The 23822-nt window shown below is 35.1% G+C and overlaps 1 protein-coding gene across 2 annotated transcripts in view; it reads right to left on the reverse strand.

Annotated features, from left to right (window-relative positions):
• Positions 1 to 23822, reverse strand: part of GBE1 (1,4-alpha-glucan branching enzyme 1) — a 275317-nt gene that overhangs the window by 130500 nt on the left and 120995 nt on the right. For both annotated transcript variants that reach the window (XM_032406324.1, XM_032406325.1), the window contains exons 4-7: positions 10951 to 11076; positions 10019 to 10154; positions 6253 to 6343; positions 2635 to 2844 (exon numbers count right to left, since the gene is read on the reverse strand). In XM_032406324.1, the coding sequence (XP_032262215.1) occupies positions 2635 to 2844; positions 6253 to 6343; positions 10019 to 10154; positions 10951 to 11076 (563 nt within the window). The remainder of the gene's footprint in view (positions 1 to 2634; positions 2845 to 6252; positions 6344 to 10018; positions 10155 to 10950; positions 11077 to 23822) is intronic.

The raw sequence follows: 23822 nt of genomic DNA on the forward strand, positions 1-23822 counted from the left end.
GTATAAGGATGTCATAACCAGTAAGTATAAGCTGATATAGAAAAAACTAATTCTATTAATTTGGAAAATATAGATATCAAATAGAATAGAACAACATTAATAAAATGTTTTTTTTTTTTTAAAGATTTTATTTATTTATTTGAGAGAGAGAAAGAATGAGAAAGCATGAGAGAGAGGAGGGTCAGAGGGAGAAGCAGACTCCCTGCCAAGCAGGGAGCCCGATGCGGGACTCGATCCCGGGATTCCAGGATCATGACCTGAGCCGAAGACAGTCGCTTAACCAACTGAGCCACCCAGGCGCCCCTAAAATGGATTTTAAATGGAACTATATTTACAAAGGACTAGGCCTATATGACATAATGCAGCCAAAAAATTATTCATAATAAAAATAATAAGCCAAAATCATGATACATATTTTTTACCAAAAGCAAGATTAACGGTTAATTCCATAACAAAAGAAAACAAGTATTAAATAAAATGTTAAATATGTCTTAACTTCTGCAAAAGAAATGTTTTTTAAAACAATTATGTATAGGGGCGCCTGGGTGGCTCAGTCGTTAAGCGTCTGCCTTCGGCTCAGGTCATAATCCCAGAGTCCTGGGATCGAGCCCCACATCGGGCTCTCTGCTCAGCGGGAAGCCTGCTTCTCCCTCTCCCACTCCCCCTGCTTGTGTTCTCTCTCGCTGTCTCTCTCTCTGTCAAATAAATAAATAAAATATTTTAAAAAAAAACGAAAAAAAAAAAAACCAAACAATTATGTATAATCCTTTTTCTTTAGAAAATTGGATGACTTTTAATGGACTATGAGAGTTCGAGGTAAAGAAAAACACACTATAATAAATATTTTAATAAAATAATCTTTTTAACATAAAGATCCATACACTTAAAGTATTTCTTTTTAAAGACACAGCTCTACAGAATAATTGTCATAACACAAAAATTGAACCATTTAATGTATGCTTTTCATAAGGCACAGTTCTGCAGTATAGAGTCAACTCTTACTCATCTAAATATGAACCAGAGAGTTCAATTAATTGTATCACTTGCCCACAATCTATGTTTATAAGATTTTCTCAAGAGTGGAGTTATACCACAGAATTAGCACAGGTTCAGTCCTTTTTACTTGTTATAAATCCGTAGTAGGAAAAGCAATGTTCAAAAAGGTGACACAAATACAAAATACCTTTACAAAGGGAATTGTATTAGCCCCCAAACTCTGCCTCCTCTTATAATGAAAAACCTGAGAACCAGAATGATTAATCGATTTGTTCCAGAATGAAACTCGGCCTGGAACCCTGCCACCCGCTCCACCTCTTGTGTCTTTTCTCATATGTTATGTGGCTTCGTCTGGCCTGAGTGATTCCTATACGGTTATGAAATATAAAACAATGTATAATATTCAGGAAAGAGCAAAGCAAAACAATTTCCTCCATATGAAAGTCATCTAATTTATGTTGAAAAATTAGAAATCTTCATTTTGTCAAGGTACTTGCTAAAGCATTTTTCTATACTGCTCGTTTTCCAGATATGTGTATGTTTATGTATAATGCAACATCCAAAAGAAAATTCATTAAATTTCTTTTAAAAATATTATAAAAAATTAGTTATACATTGATACTCTGCTACTTTTAATTATTTCTGACAGTGTATTTTCCTATTTTCACTTATAATCAATAATGGATACAAACTGTTAGTATTTTTCTTTTTTTTTTTTTTTAAAGATTTTATTTATTTATTTGAGACAGAGAGAATGAGAGAGAGAGAGCACATGAGAGGGGGGAGGGTCAGAGGGAGAAGCAGGCTCCCCGCCGAGCAGGGAGCCCGATGCGGGACTCGATCCCGGGACTCCAGGATCATGACCTGAGCCGAAGGCAGTCGCTTAACCAACTGAGCCACCCAGGTGCCCAACTGTTAGTACTTTTCACTTTTTGAAATATTTTTGCCATATTATGCTATTTAATCACCTAAAACCCCTTTCTACTTAAATGGTAAAAGAAGTCAGAGGTGGGTTTAATCTTAATTGTTTCAACATTAAGCCTTAGCTTACTTTTATGTAACGTGGTCCTAATAATAGGACTTACCATGTGTAAGTAGAGTTGCTATGCAGAATAAATATGTAGCTAATATATCTAAAACACTTAGCATCATCCCTGACATATTACATACTAATAAATGTTAGTTGTTATTAAAGTTATATTAATTTAGCTGTGATCAAGAACATGGCAATATTATTAAGATAGCAAAATATGAAGTACAATTTTGAAAAACTGCCTACTTAAAACCATGTGCATATTTCTATTAAAAGGAGATTTGCTACAGTTAATACAACCTAATAAAGTATTCTTTTAGATATTAAAAAAATATTCACATTAATCCTTTTAAATGGCCATATAACCAATATATTTTAAATGACATAAGATTGGTAAAACTGAAATTTAACACAACTTGCCACCAATACATGTGCTATTCAAAACAAGGTAAATTCTGTAAGTGTGTTAAATATTCCTTATAAAATTTTAAATAATTGAACTAATTAATTATATACCAGTGAAAGACTACACACACACAATGAACTTAGTAATATTCCTTGAAATGTTTTTTAAACAAAGACATTTGCATATGGTATGTACCTACCTGGAGTAGGCAAACAATCGACTGTCCCAAAGATCATGATTCCCTCTAGGTCCAGAATGAAAATAACAGGAATCAGTCCCATCAAACATGTTCAATCCATCTTCTGAATTTTTTGAAGCATGGCTGTGTACCACATCTAAGAGGACTGTGATACCCATTGAGTGAGCCGTGTCAACCAGTTCTTTTAGCTCTTCAGGCGTTCCATAACGGCTAAAGGTAAAGAATAAAGCAAAAACAAAATCGTATCATATTTAAAGCAAACAACTAATCATTTATTGTGTATCAATTGCTTTACCAGTACAGTACTGGATACTTTAAATATGCAAATTCAATATGATATAATACTTAGATACAAGTCAATGTGGCATCATATTTTCTATAAAGGCATTCAATAAAAAAAAATAGTAATTTAAATCCAGCTATTGCATGTAGATTTACATCCCAGTGAAAATTCACATTTTGAGTAGGTAGGCAGTAAATTTTGTTTCTCTATACTCAGAGCTTCTGATTTCCTTCTCCAAGCCTACCTAGCCTGGACAGCATTGTCATCCCTGTTCATATACTTGGCCATTCCTGTGAATGTGTGTGCTCAGGGTTGGGGTGGCTCTTAGAATATTTCTTTGAATATCCTTGGTGCCTTGAGTGAGACCATCCCTCTTGCACTTACTTATTCCCAAACTGGAATGCCCCCAGGTGCCAGAAGGCTGAGAGAATGTGCCATGTCTGTCACCACCCAAGCAGAAAACATGGGTAGCTCATAGGCACAGGTGTTTGTGTTAACAGCAGTTTTCTTGTCTGCATGAAATAGAAAACAGATCACTCCTAAGAGGGAAGGCTTTTCTTAACCTATGTAAAATCTCAATATTGGCCTTCCATAGCATCAACTTTGCTTTTAAATAAATAATCACCCAATTGCCCTTGTGATTATTATTGTCTCACTTTCTCACTTGAGCGCAGGGGCTGAGACTATCTGGTTTCCCATGATACAGTACAGTCCTTAGTATATAGCAGGTCTCCTGCTAGCTAACTCCATTGGGCAGCAAGACCTGTCTTTGAAAAATGCAATGTGATCATTTCATTTTTACTAAAATCATACTTGCACTCCCGTTGTCCTTAGGATGAAGACTGTGGACCTTATCATGACCTACTGCACTGTTTAATTTGGCTCCTTCCAATAACTTTAGATTTATGACCCTTTACTCCTTTCTCTCCTTATCGCAGCCACCTAGGCTTTTTTTTTCTACTCAGTGAACAGCGTGTTCAGAGAATAAACAGCCTTAAAATTTCATTCATTTGTTTTTTCAACAAATACTTATTAAGCTATCTACCATGTGTCATGAAATTTTCTATACTCTGGGATTCAGCAGTGAATAAAATAAATATCACTGCCCTCATGGAATTTACATTCTATTTGGAGGACTACAAATAAATAAGCAAAACATGGGGGATGTCAGATAGCAATAACTTCTCTAAAGAAAAACGAAGCAAAGCCGCTGGTAGGAAGGGTGGGTTTGCTATTCTAAACAGGGTTATCAAGTGAAAGTTTCATGAAGAAGGCAATGTTCGAAGGAACACCTGGAAGAAGGGAGTAAGGCATGTGAACACTTAAAAGACAGAATGTTTAGAAAGAAAGGGCACTGGGGAAATAAGCTAGGAACACTTGGACGAAAAGCAAATAGGCTAGTGTGGCCCAGAGTGGAATGATCAATAAAGGGATGAGTCCAGAGAATCAGCCAAGACCCAGATCACATGAGGTCTTAATGGATCAATATAAGGCCTTTGACTTTTACCTGAAAGAGATAAGGAATCATTAGAAGGTTCTGAGCAAGAGAGTAACATGATCTTTTATTTTAAAGTGGTTACTCTTGTCACTATGCAGAGAGTAGCCATGTGTATGGAGGGAGAGAAGGCTAGGGAAGGGGTAGGAGAACAAGAGAAAACAGAATGCCCAATTAAAAGGCTACTGAAATAATCCAGGTTATAGATAATGGCAACATGGAGCAGGGTGGTGGCAGTTGAAGAAGCCAGATTTGGGATACATTTTGAAGATACAAGGTGGTTAGGTTTTATGATAGTTAGAGTATAGGAATGTCCGGACAGAAAGGGAAAAGTCCAGTACAATGTGAAGTGTATTTAAGCCATAAGAGTGGATGACACTTGATGGGACCCCCAATATATGCCATACATACACAGAAGAGAATGGAACCAAGGGCTAAGCCCTGAAGGTCCAATATTCAGTGGTCAGAAAAAGCAAAGGAAATTTTAAAAAATAAATAAAAAGCAGCAAGAGCGGTAGGAAAAACCCAAACAGGAGGATAATAGTTTCCTGAAAACCAAGGAAAGAAAAATGTCCTAAAAAGGTACAAGTAACTAATTGTGCCAAATGCTGCAGACAGTTCAAGCAAGTTAATAGCTGATCAGTGGACTTAACAGTGTGGAGGTCATCAGTACACTTTACAAGAGCAATTTCAATGAATAGGTGAAGAGCTTACCTGGAATGAGTTCAAGCAAGAAGAGGAATGAAGGATTTAGAGATTATAAATATAGGTAATTTACTCAGGGGGAATGACTATAAAGAGAAACAGGTACAAGGATCAGTATCTTTTCTCTATGCTTGGAAAGCTATCTCCCTATTCCCACTTCACCCCTCCTCCCAGTTCACTCTTTTTTTTTTTAATTTTATATTTAAATATTTTATTTATTTATTTGAAAGAGAGACAGAGAGCATGAGTGAGGTGGAGGGGCAGAGGGAGAAGCAGACTCCTCGCTGAGCAGGGAGCCCAATGCGGGGCTAGAGCCCAATGCAGGGCTGGAGCCCAATGCGGGGCTCGATCCCAGGACCCCGGGATCATGACCTGAGCCGAAGGCAGACGCTTAACGACTGAGACACCCAGGCACCCCCTCCCAGTTCACTCTTAATTATGTTCTAGATCTCAGTTCCAACATCAGTTCAGATCTAATCTAAACTGATCAGATCCCTCATTCTAGGCTTTTATAGCACCCTGTCATTTTCTTCTTAGCTTTTATCATGGGTAGAAATCAACAAGTATGATTACTGGATTAACATTATATGCCACAACAGTGTGAGCTCCATGAGGTGGAGACAGTGTTGGACTTATTCAACTTGCAGTCATTTACATCAGCACTTCTTCAATTACATGGACTCCTTGGTGTCTTTCTGCCCAGAGAGTCACATTCCTTGGATTTTAGCCTGGAAAGGACAATCCTTCTGTGGTAGTATGTTCTACTAAGAGCCTTCTCAGTCACATTCCTACATAGCCGATCTCTTTCCAGAAAAGGATGTGAGCTCTGGCAATAATGACTTCCATGAGACGTGATTTTCTGACTAAGACTTGGGCCTCCAAATGCATGACAATTTCAGCAGGTTGACTGGATATTCTTTACCAGAAATCATTTCATGAAAAGCAATGTCCAACCTCTAAGGCTTGATGGGAAGAAAGTCTATGATCTTAGTAAAAAAAAAAAAAAAAAAAACTCAGCTTCTGTTAACTCTGTTAACTCTAAATTAGGTTACAAACCAATATCATATAAAAGGTAAAAATTCATTTTATTTTTTTTCTCAAATAAAAATGGTTAGAATTGGGACTTTCATTTTACCTTGAAGCTGCAAAGAAGCTTGTGATCTGGTAACCAAAACTGGCATAGTAAGCATGCTCCATTATTGCCATCATCTGAATGCAGTTGTATCCTATACAAGCAAAGGTCAAACAGAGATTAAAAGCAACATTTAAAAAAAAAAGAAATGAAAAAATATATAAACACAGCATCCTTGTTCTGAAGACATTAAATTTTACATATGATCATTTACATATAAATGATTTGATCACTTTGAAAAGTTCTACTACTTTATTTTTTTTTAATTTTTTTATTGTTATGTTAATCCCCATACATTACATCATTAGTTTTAGATATAGTGTTCCATGATTCATTGTTTGTGCATAACACCCAGTGCTCCATGCAGAACGTGCCCTCCTCAATACCCATCACCAGGCTAACCCATCCTCCCAACCCCCTCCCCTCTAGAACCCTCAGTTTGTTTTTCAGAGTCCATCGTCTCTCATGGTTCTTCTCCCCCTCCGATTTCCCCCCCTTCATTCTTCCCCTCCTGCTACCTTCTTCTTCTTCTTTTTTTCTTTCTTAACATATATTGCATTATTTGTTTCAGAGGTACAGATCTGAGATTCAACAGTCTTGCACAATTCACAGCGCTTACCAGAACACATACCCTCCCCAGTGTGTATCACCCAGCCACCCCATCCCTCCCACCCCACCCCCCACTCCAGCAACCCTCAGTTTGTTTCCTGAGATTAAGAATTCCTCATATCAGTGAGGTCATTCCTATACACCAACAACAAGTCAGAAGAAAGAGAAATTAAGGAGTCGATCCCATTTACAATTGCACCCAAAACCATAAGATACCTAGGAATAAATCTAACCAAAGAGGCAAAGGATCTGTACTCAGAAAACTATAAAATACTCATGAAAGAAATTGAGGAAGACACAAAGAAATGGAAAAACGTTCCATGCTCATGGATTGGAAGAACAAATATTGTGAAGATGTCAATCCTACCTAGAGCAATCTACACATTCAATGCAATCCCCATCAAAATACCATCCACTTTCTTCAAAGAAATGGAACAAATACTCCTAAAATTTGTATGGAACCAGAAAAGACCCCGCATAGCCAAGGAATGTTGAAAAAGAAAAGCAAAGCTGGCGGCATCACAATTCCGGACTTCCAGCTCTACTACAAAGCTGTCATCATCAAGACAGTATGGTACTGGCACAAAAACAGACACATAGATCTGTGGAACAGAATAGAGAGCCCAGAAATGGACCCTCAACTATATGGTCAACCAATCTTTGACAAAGCAGGAAAGAATGTCCAATGGAAAAAAGACAGTCTCTTCAACAAATGATGTTGGGAAAATTGGACAGCCACATGCAGAAGAATGAAACTGGACCATTTCCTTACACCACACACAAAAATAGACTCCAAATGGTTGAAAGACCTCAATGTGAGACAGGAGTCCATCAAAATCCTAAAGGAGAACACAAGTTCTACTACTTTAATATCTTTTGCTTGTCTGACCTTCTAACACAAAATCGGACAGTTAGTTCTTGAGAGTTGTACTCTAAGTAGCTATTTGAAACGTCTTCATTTTAACAAGTAATAAATGATATGCAAAAATACTCTTAATTTGACTTTAGAATATTAAAGATGGCAATCTACATATGCTAAACTTCAGTTGCACTTGTAATATTCATACTGAAGACTATGAAAGCTAAATAAAAGTAACCAGTTGCACGCCATATACTTTTTATTTTACCTTTTTCTTTATGTTTTAGTTATTTCTACCATATAACATAGGATATACCAGTAAATCCATTTTTCCGCAAGGTAGCTTTTACAAAGCCAGCATTAATTCTTCTACTTTCTGCAACTTCTATGCCTGTACAGGTACTGCAAAGTTGTCTGTGTACACACATGGGCACACAGAACCCAGAAGCAGTCACTAATATGTTTTTAATATAAGCAAATAATCAAAGAAGAAGAAAGTTTTGATCTTTAAAAAAATAACTAAGGGGGCGCCTGGGTGGCTCAGTCGTTAAGCATCTGCCTTCGGCTCAGGTCACTATCCCAGGGTCCTGGGATCTAGCCCCACATCGGGCTCCCTGCTCAGCAGGAAGCCTGCTTCTCCCTCTCCCGCTCCCCCTGCTTGTGTTCCCTCTCTCGCTGTCTCTCTCTCTAATAAATAAAATCTAAAAAAAAAAAAAAAGAATATATATTAAAAAAATAAATAAAAAAATAAAAAAATAACTAAGGAAACATTTTTTTCCTTCAAATTTGGTAGAATTTTCAAATATGATTTGACTGCTTTGAAAGTTCCATTTCTGTAACATACATAGAAAATGCTCTGTTCTCAAAGTCCAGTTCATGTCAGTACGGCTTCTCCTGCCCATATCTCAGTACTGAACTAATAGTGGAACCACTGCAGAGTCACATTCAGATTTAGAGATTCATGTTTAAAGAAAAACATAAACTATGGTTCATAATCTGCTGTTGGCTTTTTCATTATAAAAACAATCTAACTCTATCACATTTCTATCATGATAGAAATATATATATAAACTCCTGCTCAGGTAATATAAATCAATTATATATTTTATAACAAAATACAGAGTTTGTAGTTTATTTCTCTATTATGAAATAAATATTATTCTTATGGTCAAGCACCGATTTATGGTTTTTATTATTAATTTTATAGCATTACTCATTCTTAGATTCATTTATGTTCAGAGTTCTGTGTTATTCAACTGAAACACAACAATGAACAAGAGAATCCTTGTTCTGTCAAACCTTCTGCAAGACCTGGGTCATAAACAATGTATTACAGTATGAAATGGCAGAACAACCCAAATACGACAATTTAAATATAATACCTATTAAATATAATTAATATTAAATTCTTCATATATTTAATTAATTCTGGTTTCTGGAATCCGACCTCACCATCACAGACAATTAAGATCCATGTATAACAGAACTTTAACAGTGAGTTGCAAACCTTTCTTCTAGCCAAAGTTTGGACTGCCTACCAGAAGCAGAATAATTAAATGTACTTTATCTTCCTGCCTAGCTGTTGGAGCAGGTGCTAATAGGCTGTAAAATGATAAAAAAGCATTACCAATAAAAAGAAAAATAACAAATTTAAAGCATACTGAATCAATAATTCAGCAGTACACTATTAACTTTCCTGGTTGTTCCCATGAAGACAAGGATCTGTGTCATTACAATCCAACATACAAATATCTAGAACAATGTGTCTTAGAACAAAGATGCACCATAAATATCTGTCAAATAAGTCAGCCAGATCGGAGACGTGTATATATATACATACACATATATATGTACACACACACATTTGTATCAGAGTCAGAGTCAAAGTATTGACTCTGATACAAAATGAGTTCCAGTAACCTTAAAAAAATGTAAGATTTTTTTCCCTAACAGACTAAAATGAACAGGCTATAATCAATGACCACTTAAATTGATAAAAGTTCTTTCCTGTAGAAAAGTAATTATGCTTACATATTTATCTACAATTTGGAAGCCATCAGTTCACATTACTTAAAATTGAAATTGGAATAATATCTTGAATTCTTATGCTCTATCTTATTCCATTTCTCTTTTCTATGCTATCACTATTACAGGGCAATTTGAGAAGCCTAAAATAAAATGCATTTCTATTACATATTTAATCTCTTAACACAAAAAAAGAGACACTTGTAATTAGCTTTTCTAATAAGAGAACAGACTCATTAAAATTTTATCTGAATAAAAATCACAGTTATTACTTACCAAGGTCTTTGATTCTTGGTAGTACATTGCATGTAAAATGTTTATAAGAAGCTACTTTTCCTTCATAGGAAGAAATTCCCACATGAGATTCATAAATTCTTAGACCTCTTGGCTTCTTTGGTTTGGAATGCTTAAACTACAGAATATAAAATTATATAAAGAATTAGATCAGAAATACAGGTATGATACTAACTGATTAAGCATGTTAAATGAAATGGTGAATCAACTCAAATAGTTTGGAACTGCTTTCGCATATAAAAGGCATTTGGCTATATCCATTAAATTTTCTCTTGAAAAGAAATTCCTTTTTGGGATCATGTTAATGGATCTGTTTTAAAAGAGTAATCATGAAATGGCTTATGCCTTATCATTGAGCCTTAGAGAAAACACAACAGCTTAAAATGTATACATAATTATTAAATGCAAAGCACTTATCAACAAGCTCCAATAACTTAGAATACAAAAAAGTGAGTTCAAAGATACATATAAACCTTGACAATGATACGGCCTTAAAAATAACTCTAAGTAATACATTCATGAGGTATCTTCCCTATGCCTTGTTCCTAAGGACACTGGGACCCTGCTTCAAACCAAAGACAATGAGAAATACTGTATCACTGAAAATCTGTGATGAATCAGAAACTGTGATTAAAAAAAAAAAAGCAGTATCCCTTTCAGGTCAGTATGTAGAGATTTCTTTCTCCCTCCTATCCTCAGAAACACATGATAAAACAAGAACTCACTTCTATATTTTATTGGCTACAGATGATGGACTCTGACATATGTATCGTATATCAGGTACACTATGATGTAAAATATAAAACTGGCAGTGAAGAGAGAAGTTGAACATTACTATAAAAGTTATAAAAGTAAAAATTAATTTTCCTAGAAATATTGGAACAAGCATTTATTTAAAGATTTGTTGTTCTCACTTTATATGGGTGTTCTGGATCCCAGTGTATCCAATCATAATTCACATTATCACCTTCACGAGTCACATACTTCGCCCACGGTGAAATACGATACAAGATCTCTCCACTTTTACTCCTAATAACTACCTAAAAAGAGAATGAGATGTTATTGCTTTAAAATACTTTGACAACTCTAAGATAACACATAAGAGTTTATGAGAACTGCTACAAGTAAGAAAAGGAGGAATGATCTTAAGAATTTAAACCACCATACAGATGTGTACCCTTAAAGATGTTTAAACGGACTTTACTTTCTTATCCGTTATAGTATATGATCCTTAAAGTCACTTTCAGCTGAAATATTTTATGATTCTCTGGCAACTTCCATCATTGCCAATCAACTATTAGAGTGGTTAATTAAAGTAAACATAAAGGAGATAGTAAAAAGACAAGAATATTATTTGGAAACTACTGTGAATAAGTCAACAGGAGTACATAATCCTACTATGTATTTAAAAAAAGGAATGAGCTATATTGCCATCTCTTTCATTTTGTTTTCATAGCAATTATAACATTTTCAAGAAGCTAAAGGAGGAAAATGAGTTTTGATTTACATTTGTATTGTGCACACACAAATATACATACATACACACAAACAGATACCACCCTGTAAATATTTTCCACCTTTTTTCAACTTCTATGCCCTATTCCAAGTGTGCTTTACCATATAAAACCAAGCATTTCCCCCTTTAGCCATTCATTCCTATATTTGCCAATAGTATCACTATTGTTATCAATAAAAAAACAATAAAATGCAAATCCACCCTTTTAGACTTAATGCTGAATAAAATATTTTTAATTTATCAACATGGTTAGGTAACAAAATGAGCCACATGAGCAGAGTTTCTAAGAGATTGAAATGGTTGCTTTTTTCTTAAGTTTTTTTTTTTTTTTTAAATTAAACCTTCTAAAAGTAGATATAGGATGATCAAAATTGTTCAGATTAGGAGCTATATTATGCCCTTGGCATTGAGAGAGAATATATTCTTCAGTCTCCTCTAACAGAGAAAAGCTCTAGTGTGCATAATTCTTGGTAATTAAATATTTGTGAAACGCTTTACAGTTTAGAAAGGACTTTCATCATTATATCTCACTTGATTCTAGAGAATCTTTATGACCCAAATATCAAGTGGGACTGAGCTGTCAAAAGTCACTGAATAGCAGAGCCAAAAGCTAAACACAGAGCCTCTGATACTCACTTTCTTGCTCTTAACAGGCAACCACACCACTTCCTACAGATACCAAAAAATAATAAATCATGATTTATGATAGAAGAGCAGGTGAGTGGTGAAGTTCATGTCTAACTTACATGAGCAAAATTCTTTCTTCTTCATTAGGCCTCCCACTTATTGAAGCCACTGACAGCTAAGTATTGCTATCATTCAAATAATTATCACAAAAAGATGAATGAATAGGATTCATCCATTTCAGTAGTATTCATTCCAAAAGATATGTCCCCTGAGCTACATGAATTTCTGGTATAATATGCAATAGTAATATGCTTAAGAAAAGGTCCTCTGTCTCACTCATCAATTGAGAATAGGCCATGGGGAAATAAAATATAGAAATCAGTTTTCAGTAAATAACACTCTGCTTAATCCATCTGTCTTTTCTCTCTTTCGCTAAATGGCTCTACAGCCCCTCCAAAGGATGTTCATATACCCATAATTATTTGTGAAGGTGCCTGTTGGCAGAGAGAATATTTGAAACTTTAAGTAGAGGATATCAAGAATCTCCCCATGCTGAATGTAATTTTCACATTCTTTAGAACATTAATCTGCTTGTTGTACACATGTCTACAGAGGCTACTGTGCCATGGGTGTTGGAAGGAACAGTCCCTTCACTGGTGTCTCATATTCCTACATATTTTGCTGGGTATGCCAAGAATACAAGGCCCTGACAGTTACTGACAGAAGCCATTTCTCAGAGTTGTGTTTGTAGCATGCCATCCTGAGGAATAAGATAATGTCTCCTCTGAATACACAGAACAGGCTTGCTTACTGCTTGCTATGAAAGAATGGATTCCCCAAGATGAATATTCTGGAGCTATGAGGCAAACCAACAGTGTGAGTAGCATCCATCGGGACCGTTAGGTGTCACTCTACAGGATTTGGAAGACAAGGAGAACCAATGCAAATACGATGCTCATACTGCTTACTGTGCTGTGACTAATAAAATGATTTGTCTCTGACCCAGGAGTTGTGTGCATTCTGCCAGATTGCATGAAACAGTAACAAGTTAAGTTATAAGCGTGTAGGTAAGGTAAAACAAACTCTACACCTGACAAAGGATTATTTAATCATTCATTGAATGACTTCAATATTGTTTCCAAAGGTTCTGTTTCTTCCTTCCCTAACAGTCATTCCTGTTAGTATTGCTTGTTAGGATGGACACTTTTAAATATCAAATTCCCTCTTTCCTTCTCAGTAACAGAGTTATAGTCTAGGTCCTTCAGTGATATAGTAAAGCAAAACTTCCCACCAAATCTGGATCATTACATATCTGTGATCATTACATAATCTGTGATCTTATCTGTGACCATTACATAAAAGGTAAATAAATTTCTCTGTTCTTTAGGCCCCTAAATATTGGAGCCTTCTTTATTACACTAGTTCATTTTTTCCTAAGCACTTGCCTATGGAAGCCACCTCACCTCGTTTTTGATTTGCTGTCCTTAAATTGTTGTGGTAACCAGCTAAGAGTATTATAATAAATCTAAATAAATCTAACTTGAGAAATGTTCCAATGAATGGGGAATATAATCTTTCTTGACTAAACTCTGCTCACATTTTTTGGGGAGAGGGCAATTCCTAGAATTTGGATCTCATGAGTTCAGATTCAGATGAAAGGGTTTTTTAGATCATGAGATAAGACTTTACATCATTTTGGGGGCACCTGGGTGGCTCAGATGGTTAAGCGTCTGCCTTCGGCTCAGGTCATGATACCAGGGTCCTGGGATCGAGTCTCGCATCGGGATCCCTGCTTGGCGGGGAGCCTGCTTCTCCCTCTGCCTCTGCCTCTCTCTCTCTCTCTGACTTTCATGAGTAAATAAATAAAACATTAAAAAAAAAAAAAAAGACTACATCATTTAATTTACAGCCTCAAAATAGCCCATGCTATAAAGCAAATTGAAAAGAAAGAGATAGCTTGGTAGATCTTTCAACAATAATAAGTCTAACAGCTGATGAAGTAGAAGAATTTACTTGATACTACCAAATTGAAAGTCTTATACACTGTTAGTATAAGTATAAAATAGTATAAAAGCTCTGAATAACAATTTGGCAATATGCATAAAAAAAAGTAATTCTCAATGACAGCAATTCTGATTATAGAACTTTGCCGTGGAAATAATCAGAGATGTGTCCAAAGAATTATATCTCTGTCTATTGACCTTAATGTTACTTTTACTGGCAAAAAGTGAATGACTAAATGATATGTATAATATGTAGTTGTAAATAATAATGTATAGTTGTAAAAACTATAGTACTGAATTATACCAAAGGTTGTAAGAATATACTTTCATGTTATGAAAACGAATATATTGCATCTCCTAATGTAAATGCACACAAACCCGTGGACTGAAATATTTAAACAAATAGAAAAAAAATATTTAGATGATTGGCTATGGTTAGATTATTAGTAGCCTTTATTTCCTGGTTGTATTTGTGTATATATCACTTAATTTCATTTGTATAACTTTTTTTTAAAAGATTTATTTATTTGAGAGAGAGCAAAAGTGTGTATGTGTGTGAGCCGGGGTGGGGGGGTGGTGGGCAGGCAAAGGATGAGGGAGACAAGCAGACTTCGCACTGAGCCGGGAGACCACTGCAGGGCTTGATCCCAGGATCTTGAGATCATGGCCTGAGAGTCAGATACTAAACCAATGGAACCACCCAGGCACCCCTTCATTTGTATAACTTTTTGATCAGAAACAAGTAAGTATTTTAGTAAGGACTATAAATACATTAATTATATAACTGCATACACATTTGTGGAGCTATGCTATTCAAGTTGCATATATTATGTACCTAAAATATATTGACACAGTGCTAAGTATAAAACCTCAAAAACTATATCAAATTACTTTAAAGGAATATACTAATGAATACACTATCAGGATGAACTTTTTATAGGGCAAATGGATACTCTAAAATTATAATATCTTGTAACATGGTAAAAATATTATCAGGCTCCTTTTTTAATAAATCAAATTATCTCTTTGACTTATGGGAAGTTACTATCAAAAAACATTAATAAATAAACAAGTATATAAAAGAAACCTCTACCTGTACAAAAATCAAATTGACTTAGTGAACGATATGAAGTCAAATTTTATTTAGAAAACGTCACTTAGAACTCAAATAAACAATATAAGAAACAGTTTGGTAAAACAGTGAAGACCTTAAAAAAAATTGTGTGTGTGTGTGTGTGTGTGTATTCATTCATTCTAGGAATATCTTTTGAAATGCTTCTTGCCAAAGAATATTGTTCCTATGGACTGGAAAATTATGACATAACATGCTCCTCAGGTGGTCAACAATCTCATATAAAAACAGTGGATGTGTTCAGTTGGTTAGAAGTATTAGCATACTCTGGAAATGGTACTGAATGTAACTCTGAGTTTCACAAGTGAATGTGTAGAAGACCAAGAGAAAAGGCACAGATATTGAATATTATAATTCAATTTGCCTAAATTATACTACCAAAATTGCAACTATGTGATGCAGGGAAAACCTTTCCTTATAAAAAATAAAAGCTTAGCAGAAGGGTTAATTAAAAATATAGTAATAAAAATAACTATTTAGTGGCATACAGGTTAAAGTAAATAACCAAGCAAAGTCATTTCTAATTTATAAAGTAATGTTATCTCCACTTTTAAATTACCTCTAATTTATATAACATCTAATGTAATTGATACTATATATATAGAAAATATATAAATATAATATATTGATATAGTACATATTATATACTAATATCTACCAACACATACAAATACATATAAAACAATGGGTACAGGCATACCAATGTACAATACTGAATATGAATATTCTGTCTTTGTGCATTTAAAATGTGAATGAAATACATATGTATATATAAATATATATATTTACAGAGAAAGAGAAGTATACTTAAATAGAAAATATATTGTGATTTATTCTTAAGTAATTTTAGAAGTGTGAGGGATGGGCTAGATGGGTAATGGATATTAAAAAGGGCACTTGTGATGAGCGCTGGGTGTTGTATGTAAGTGATGAATCACTGAATTATACTTCAGAAATCAATATCGCACTGTATATTAACTAAAATTTAAATTAAAAAAAAAGAGGTGCATGGGGCAAAAATAAAGAAGATAAATTTTTAGAAAAAGTAATCAGTGTTCATAATTAAGTAGGAAAATAAGTGATAATCCCGAGAATGTGATGTTTCTATCAGTGAGCAGAATCCTGAAGAAATAAATGTTTTTAATATTTACAAATAACATAGTATAAACATTATTTTATTTTGTTAAAGATTTATTTACCTATGAGAGAGAGAGAGACAGAGAGAGAGAAAAGGAGAGAGGGAGTGTGAGCAGCAGGAGGGGCAGAGGGAGAGGGAGAGAGAATCCCAAGCAGACTACACTGAGCACGAGGCAGAGGCAGGGCTCCATCTCATGACCCTGAGATCATGACCTTAGCTGAAACCAAGAGTCAGTCACCCAACCGAGACACCAAAGCCCCCCAACATTATTTTAAATGCATAGATATAATTATTAGAACTTAAAATAGCTTAATAGAATCTTAAAGACGCTCTTAAATCTCACTGTAATTCAACTGAAGTTTTACACCTAATCTTTGTTTTTAAAAAAATGATGTATCAGTAAATGTTGTTTCCCACAGTTTTGTTTGTTCTTCCGACTTGGATCGGTTTTAAGATTCCCTAACATTATGTAAGAATGAATCACTTCTCCATTTTGGGAGGCTCAAAAATGGCCCCTCAAAAGATATTCACATCCTACACTCTAGAATCTGTAAATGATACTTCGTGTAGCAAAAAATGGGTCTTTGCAGATATGATAAAAGAATCTTAAAATGGAGAGATTATCCAGATAATCCAAGAGGGCAATCACATTTATCCTCATAAGAAGGAAAGGAGGCTATTGACACATCGAAAGAAGAGGAAAGAGCAGTGTGACCAAGGAGGCAGAGTGATGCAGACACAAGCCAAAGAATGGCAGCAGCCGCCAGAAGCTGGAAGGGGCCAAGGGCAGAGTCTCCCACGCCAGAGGGAGTGAGCTCATTTCAACACCTTGATTTCAGCCCCAGTGATACTGGGTTTGAACTTCTGGCTTCCAGAACTGTGGGAGAACAAATTTCTATCATTTAAAGCCACCATATTTGTGCAGCAGCTACAGGAAACTAAACTAGGAAGGGAAAATTACAGGCAATCACTTTTTAAGAATAAAATGGAATGTACTTAAATTTAGTTAAATGTTGTCAGTGCTGGTAAGATTAGTTACAAGATAAGGTTATTTTAATGAATCGTCTAAATAACATATTTTATCTCTTATTAACTTTCTGCTCCCCAAGAGAAGACATATACCAATGCATTTCAGTAATCTTCACTGAACAAATCTCGTTGACAATTTCCAGGAAAAGCAAACTCCTTCAGAATAAATGTTGCTGATCTTCAAAATTGATAGGAGGGCTTATAAAAAAAGTGAATTTGTAGTATGTAGTTTTTATTGCTAGTCTACCCCCATATAATTATATTCAGAGATTGAATAAAAGGAACTACTCTATATGATGCAAATAAAAGCTCTGAATTCACCATAAACAAAAGCTAAGGGGCTATTTTTTCTGATATATTTGCTTCATTAAACAGAGATGAGACTATTTCAATAGATAATCAGCAAAAATAATAATAACAATGTTTATTGAAGAAATGTCATTCTGAATTTTCTAAATAGGGATATCAGAAACACTATCTGATATTAAAAGATATTTCATTGTGAATTTTGAGTTTATATTTCAATTAACTGAGGGAAAAAAACCAAGACACCAATAAAAGTATCAAAGTAGTTTTCAAATAATAATAAGCCCATAATATGTAAATGAGCACTTTGTAGATACACTTTCATGAAACTACATATATTTGATTGGTAAAATTATATAAAGTAGGTTTATATATGAACTATAATTAGCATTACCATCGTTTATATATTGAGCCTGCTATGGGTACCAAATAAACATAACTCTGTTAGTTGAATTTTTAAAAAAAATTCTGTTAATTTTATCTGGATAATAAAGTTCATACATTTTAGAGATCTCCATTTTTGATCTCACGTAATTTAGACTGTAATTTTATTTACTCAAACCTTACACAAGTCATGTGCATATAAAATCATCATAAAAAATTATCACATCTTGAAAGACACATGCAGATTGAATGTGAGGGGATGGAATAGCATTGATCATGCAAATGGAAGTGAAAAGAAAGCCAGGGTAGCAATACTTATATCAGACAAAACAGACTTTAAAACAAAGACTGTACTAAGAGACAAAGAAGGACACTATATAATCATTAGAGGACAATCCAAAGGAGGACATAACAATTATAAATATTTATGCACCCAACATGGGAGCATCCAAATACATAAAACAGTTATTAAACAATATAAGGGAATCGATAGTAATACAATAATAGTAGGGAACTTCCACACCCCACTTAGATCAGAGGACAGATAGTCTAGGTAGAAAATCAATAAGGAAACAGTGGCTTTGACTGACACACTAGATCAGATGGATTTAATAGATATATTCTGAACATTCCATCCTAAAACAACAGAATACACATTCTATTCAAGTGCACACAGAACATTCTCTAGAACAGAACACATATTAGACCACGAATAAGTCTCAACAAATTTAAAAAGACTGAAGTCATACCATGCATCTTATCTGACTACAACACTATGAAACTAGAAGTCAACCACAAGAAAAATCTGGAAAGAGCACAAATACATGGTGGTTAAATAACATGTTACTAAACAATGAATGGATCAACCAGGAAATCAAGGAAGAAATCAAAACATACATGAAGATATAAGAAAATGAGAAACAGTGGCCCAAAATCTTTGGGATACAGCAAAAATGGTTCTTTTTTTTTTTTTTTTTTAAAGATTTTATTTATTTATTTGACAGAGAGAGACAGCGAGAGAGGGAACACAAGCAGGGGGAGTGGGAGAGGGAGAAGCAGGCTTCCCGCCGAGCAGGGAGCCCGATGTGGGGCTCGATCCCAGGACCCTGGCACCATGACCTGAGACAAAGGCAGACGCTTAACGACTGAGCCACCCAGGCGCCCCACAGCAAAAATGGTTCTAAGAGAGAAGTTTATAGCAATACAGGCATACCTCAAGAAGCAAGAAAAAGCTCGGGGCGCCTGGGTGGCTCAGTCGTTAAGCATCTGCCTTCGGCTCAGGTCATGATCCCAGGGTCCTAGGATAGGGCCCCGCATTGGGAATCCCTGCTCAGCGGGAAGCCTGCTTCTCCCTCTCCCATTCCCCCTGCTTGTGTTCCCTCTCTCGCTGTCTCTCTGTCAAATAAATAAATAAAATCTTAAAAAAACAAAAAAAGCAAGAAAAATCTCAAATAACCTAGTCTTACACCTAAATGAGCTAGGAAAAGAAGAACAAACAAAACCTCAAATCAGCAGAAGGTGGAAAATAATAAAGATTACAGCAGAAATTAATAATATGGAAATTAAAAAAACAATAGAACAGATCAATGAAGCCAGGAGCTGGTTCTTTGTAAAGATCAACAAAATTGATAAACCTCTAGCCAGACTAATTAAAAAAAAAAAAAAGAAGAAGAAAAAGAGAGAGACAGAGAGAGAAAGGGGGCTCAAATAAACAAAATCAGACACAAAAGAGGAGCAGTAACAATCAACACCACAGAAATACAAAGGATTTTAGGAGAATATTATGAAAAATTATGTGCCAACAAACTGGACAACATAGAAGAGATGGATAAACTTTTAGAAACATGTAACCTACCAAAACTGGAGCAGGAAAAAATAGAAAATTTGAACAGACTCATTACCAGTGATTAAACTGAATCACTAATCAAAAAACTCCAAACAAATTAAAGTCCAGAACTAGAGGACTTCACAGATGATTTCTATCAAACACTTAAGGAGAAGTTAATACCTATTCTTTGCAAACATTTCCAAAACATAGAAAAGGAGGGAAAAAATCCAAAATCATTCTATAAGGTCAGCATTATCCTGATATCAAAACCAGATAAAGACACCATGAGGGGTATCTAGGTGGCTCAGTTGGTTGGGCATCCAATTCTTGCTTTTGGCTCAGGTTGTGATCTCAGAGTTGTGAGATCAAGCCCCACATCAAGCTCTGTGCTTAGTACAGAGTCTACTTGAGAATCTCTGCCTCTCCCTCTGCCCCTCCCCCACTTGCCCTCTCTTTCACTCTCAAATAAATAAATAAAATCTTAAGAAAAAAGACACCATGAAGAAAACAGAACTATAGACCAGTATCTCTGAAGAACATTGATGCAAAGATCAAAAATACATTTAAGAAATCATTCCTAATATGACCAAGTGGGATTTATTCCTGGGATACAAAGGTGGTCAATATTCACAAATCAATCAACACGATACATCCCATCAATAAGAAAGGATAAGAACCATATAATCATTTCAGTAGACACAGAAAAAGCATTTGACAAAATACAACATCCATTCATGACAAAAACCCTCAACAAAGTAGGTTTAAAGGGAACATACCCCAACATAATAAAGGCCATATATGAAAAACCTATGGTTAACATCATACTCTGTGGGGGAAAACTGAGAGCCGTTCCCTTAAGTTCAGGAACAAGACAAGGATGTCCCTTCTCACAACTATTATTCAACACAGTATTGGAAGTCCTAGCCATTGCAATCAGACAAAAGAAAGAAAGAAAAGGCATCCAAATTGGTGAAGAAGTATAACTTTCATTATCTGCAGATGACATTATATTATATATAGAAAACCCTAAAGACTCCACCAAAAAACCGACTAGAACTGATAAATGAATTCAGCAAGGCCACAGGATACAAAATCAATCTATAGAAATCTGTTGCATTTCTGTACACTAATAATGAGAAATTAATAATCACTTTTACAATTGCACCAAAAATAATAAGATACCTAGGAATAAACCTAACCAAAGAAGTGAAAGATGTGTACAATGAAGACTATGAAACATTGATGAAAGAAACTGAAGAGGACACAAACAAATGGAAAGCTATTCCATGCTCATGGACTGGAAGAGCGCCTGGGTGGCTCAGTTGGTTAAGCGACTGCCTTCGGCTCAGGTCATGATCCCGGAGTCCTGGGATCGAGTCCCACATCGGGCTCCCAGCTCAGGGGGGAGCCTGCTTCTCCCTCTGACCCTATCCCCTCTCATGCTGTTTCTCTCTCTCTCTCAAATAAATGAATAAAAAAAATCTTTAAAAAAAAAAATTAAATGTCTGTACTACCCAAAGCAATCTATACAGTTGAGGCAATCCAATCAAAATACCAAGAGCATTTTTCGAAGAACTAGAATGAAAAATCCTAAAATTTGTATGGAACCACAAAAGATCCAGAATAGCCAAAGAAAGTAATCTTGAAAAAGAAAAACAGAGCTGGAGGTATCACAATTCCAAACTTCCAAGTTATACTACAAAGCGGTAGTAATCAAAATACTATGGTACTGACACAAAAATACACACACAGATCAATGGAATAGAACAGAAAGCCCAGAAATGAACCCACAGTTATATGGCCAATTAATCTTCCACAAAGCAGAAAAGAATATGCAATGGGAAAAAGTCTCTTCAACAAATGGTATTGAGAAAACTGGCAGCTACATGCAAAAGAATAAAACTCGACCACTTTCTTACACCAAACACACAAATAAATTCAAAATGGATTAAAGACCTAAATGTGAGACCTGAAACCATAAAACTCCCTAAAAGAGAGCACTGGCAGTAACTTCTCTGACATTGGCTCTAGCAACATTTTTCTAGACATGTCTCCTGAGGCAAGGGACACAAAAGCAAAAATAAACTACTGGGACTATACCAAAATAAAAAGCTTCTGCACAGCAAAGGAAACAATCAACCAAACTAAAAGAAAACTTACTGAATGGGAGAAGATATTTGCAAATGACATATCCGATAAAGGGTTAGTACCCAAAATATGTAAATAACTTATAACACTCAACACCCAAAAAATGAATAATCCCATTAAAAAATGGGCAGAAGACATGAGTAGACATTTCTGCAAAGAAGACATGCAGATGACCAACAGACACATGAAAAGATGCTCATCATCACTCATCATCAGGAAAATACCAATGAAAACTACAATGTGATATTACCTCACACCTGTCAGAATGGCTAAAATGAAAAACAGGAAACAACAATAGGTGTTGGCAAGGATGTGGAGAAAAAGGAACCCTCCTGCAGTGTTGGTGGGAATGCAACTGATGCAGCCACTCTGAAAAACAGTATGGAGGTTCCCCAAAAAGTTGAAAATAGTGGGTATTTGCCCAACAAATACAAAAACACTAATTCAAAGTGATAAATACACCACCATGTTTATTGCAGCATTATTTACAATAGCCAAGATATGGAAGCAGCCAATGTACATCAACTGATGAATGGATAAAGAAGTAATGTGTATGTAGGGGCACCTGGATGGCTCATTGGTTAAGCATCTGCCTTTGGCCCCACGTCTGGCTCCCTGCTCAGTGGGGAATCTGCTTCTCCCTCTTCCCCTCTCCCTGCTCATGCTTTCTCTCTCTCTCTCTCTCAAATAAACAAATAAAATCTTAAAAAAATAAAAAAAGAAGTAATGTGTGTGTATGTATATATACATACACATACATATATATACACATACGTATATATACACGTATATATATACATACACATACGTATATATACATGTACACACACACACACGCTGGAATATTATTCAGCCATAAAAAGAATGAATCTTTCCATTTGCAACAACATGGATAGAAATAGAGAGTATGATGCTAAGCAAAATAAGTCAGTCAGAGAAAGACAAATATCATATGATTTCACTCATAAGTGGAATTTAAGAAACAAAACAAATGAACAAAGGGAAAAAAAAGATAAATAAAAAAACAGACTCAACTATAGAGAACAAACTGATGGCTACTAGAGGGGAGGTGGGTTGGGGGATGGGTTAAATAGGTGAAGGTGATTAAGAATACACTCATCTTCACAATCACTGAGTAATGTGTAGAATTGTTGAATCACTGTGTTGTACAACTGAAACTAATATAACACAGTATTGGTCAACTACACCAGAACTAAAATTTAAAAAAATAACTGAAAAAAATGATCACATCTTTGTGATATACTTTATATCCACAATATTCAGAGGCTGAGGTAAATGGAAAAGAGATTAAGTGATTAGATTAAGCCCATTAACCTTTATGTTATACAGTACTAGACCTATACAAAAGAAAAGGTGATATCCTTCCTGGTAGCTTAACTAAGAAAAGGATAGAAATCAGTTGAACTTTGAAAGCAATAACCTATTGATAAGTTTTCATTGACTCCCATTATTTCAGCTTTAGGATTTTTTTGTTTGAAAATATGGCATCACAATTCAGGTGGGTTTGTTGTTGTTGTGTTGTTTTGTTTTGTTTTGTCTTGTCTTTCATAAGAAACAAGAGATCTTTCCAATGTTGAATCCAGTAAGAATGGCCTGAGTAGAAACAGTTAAAGCATTTCTCTCAAAAAAAATGAAACCACTATAAAAAAAGTCT

Source organism: Phoca vitulina, unplaced genomic scaffold (genome assembly GCF_004348235.1).
Source record: "Phoca vitulina isolate PV1807 unplaced genomic scaffold, GSC_HSeal_1.0 scaffold8, whole genome shotgun sequence".
Lineage (NCBI taxonomy): Eukaryota > Metazoa > Chordata > Mammalia > Carnivora > Phocidae > Phoca > Phoca vitulina.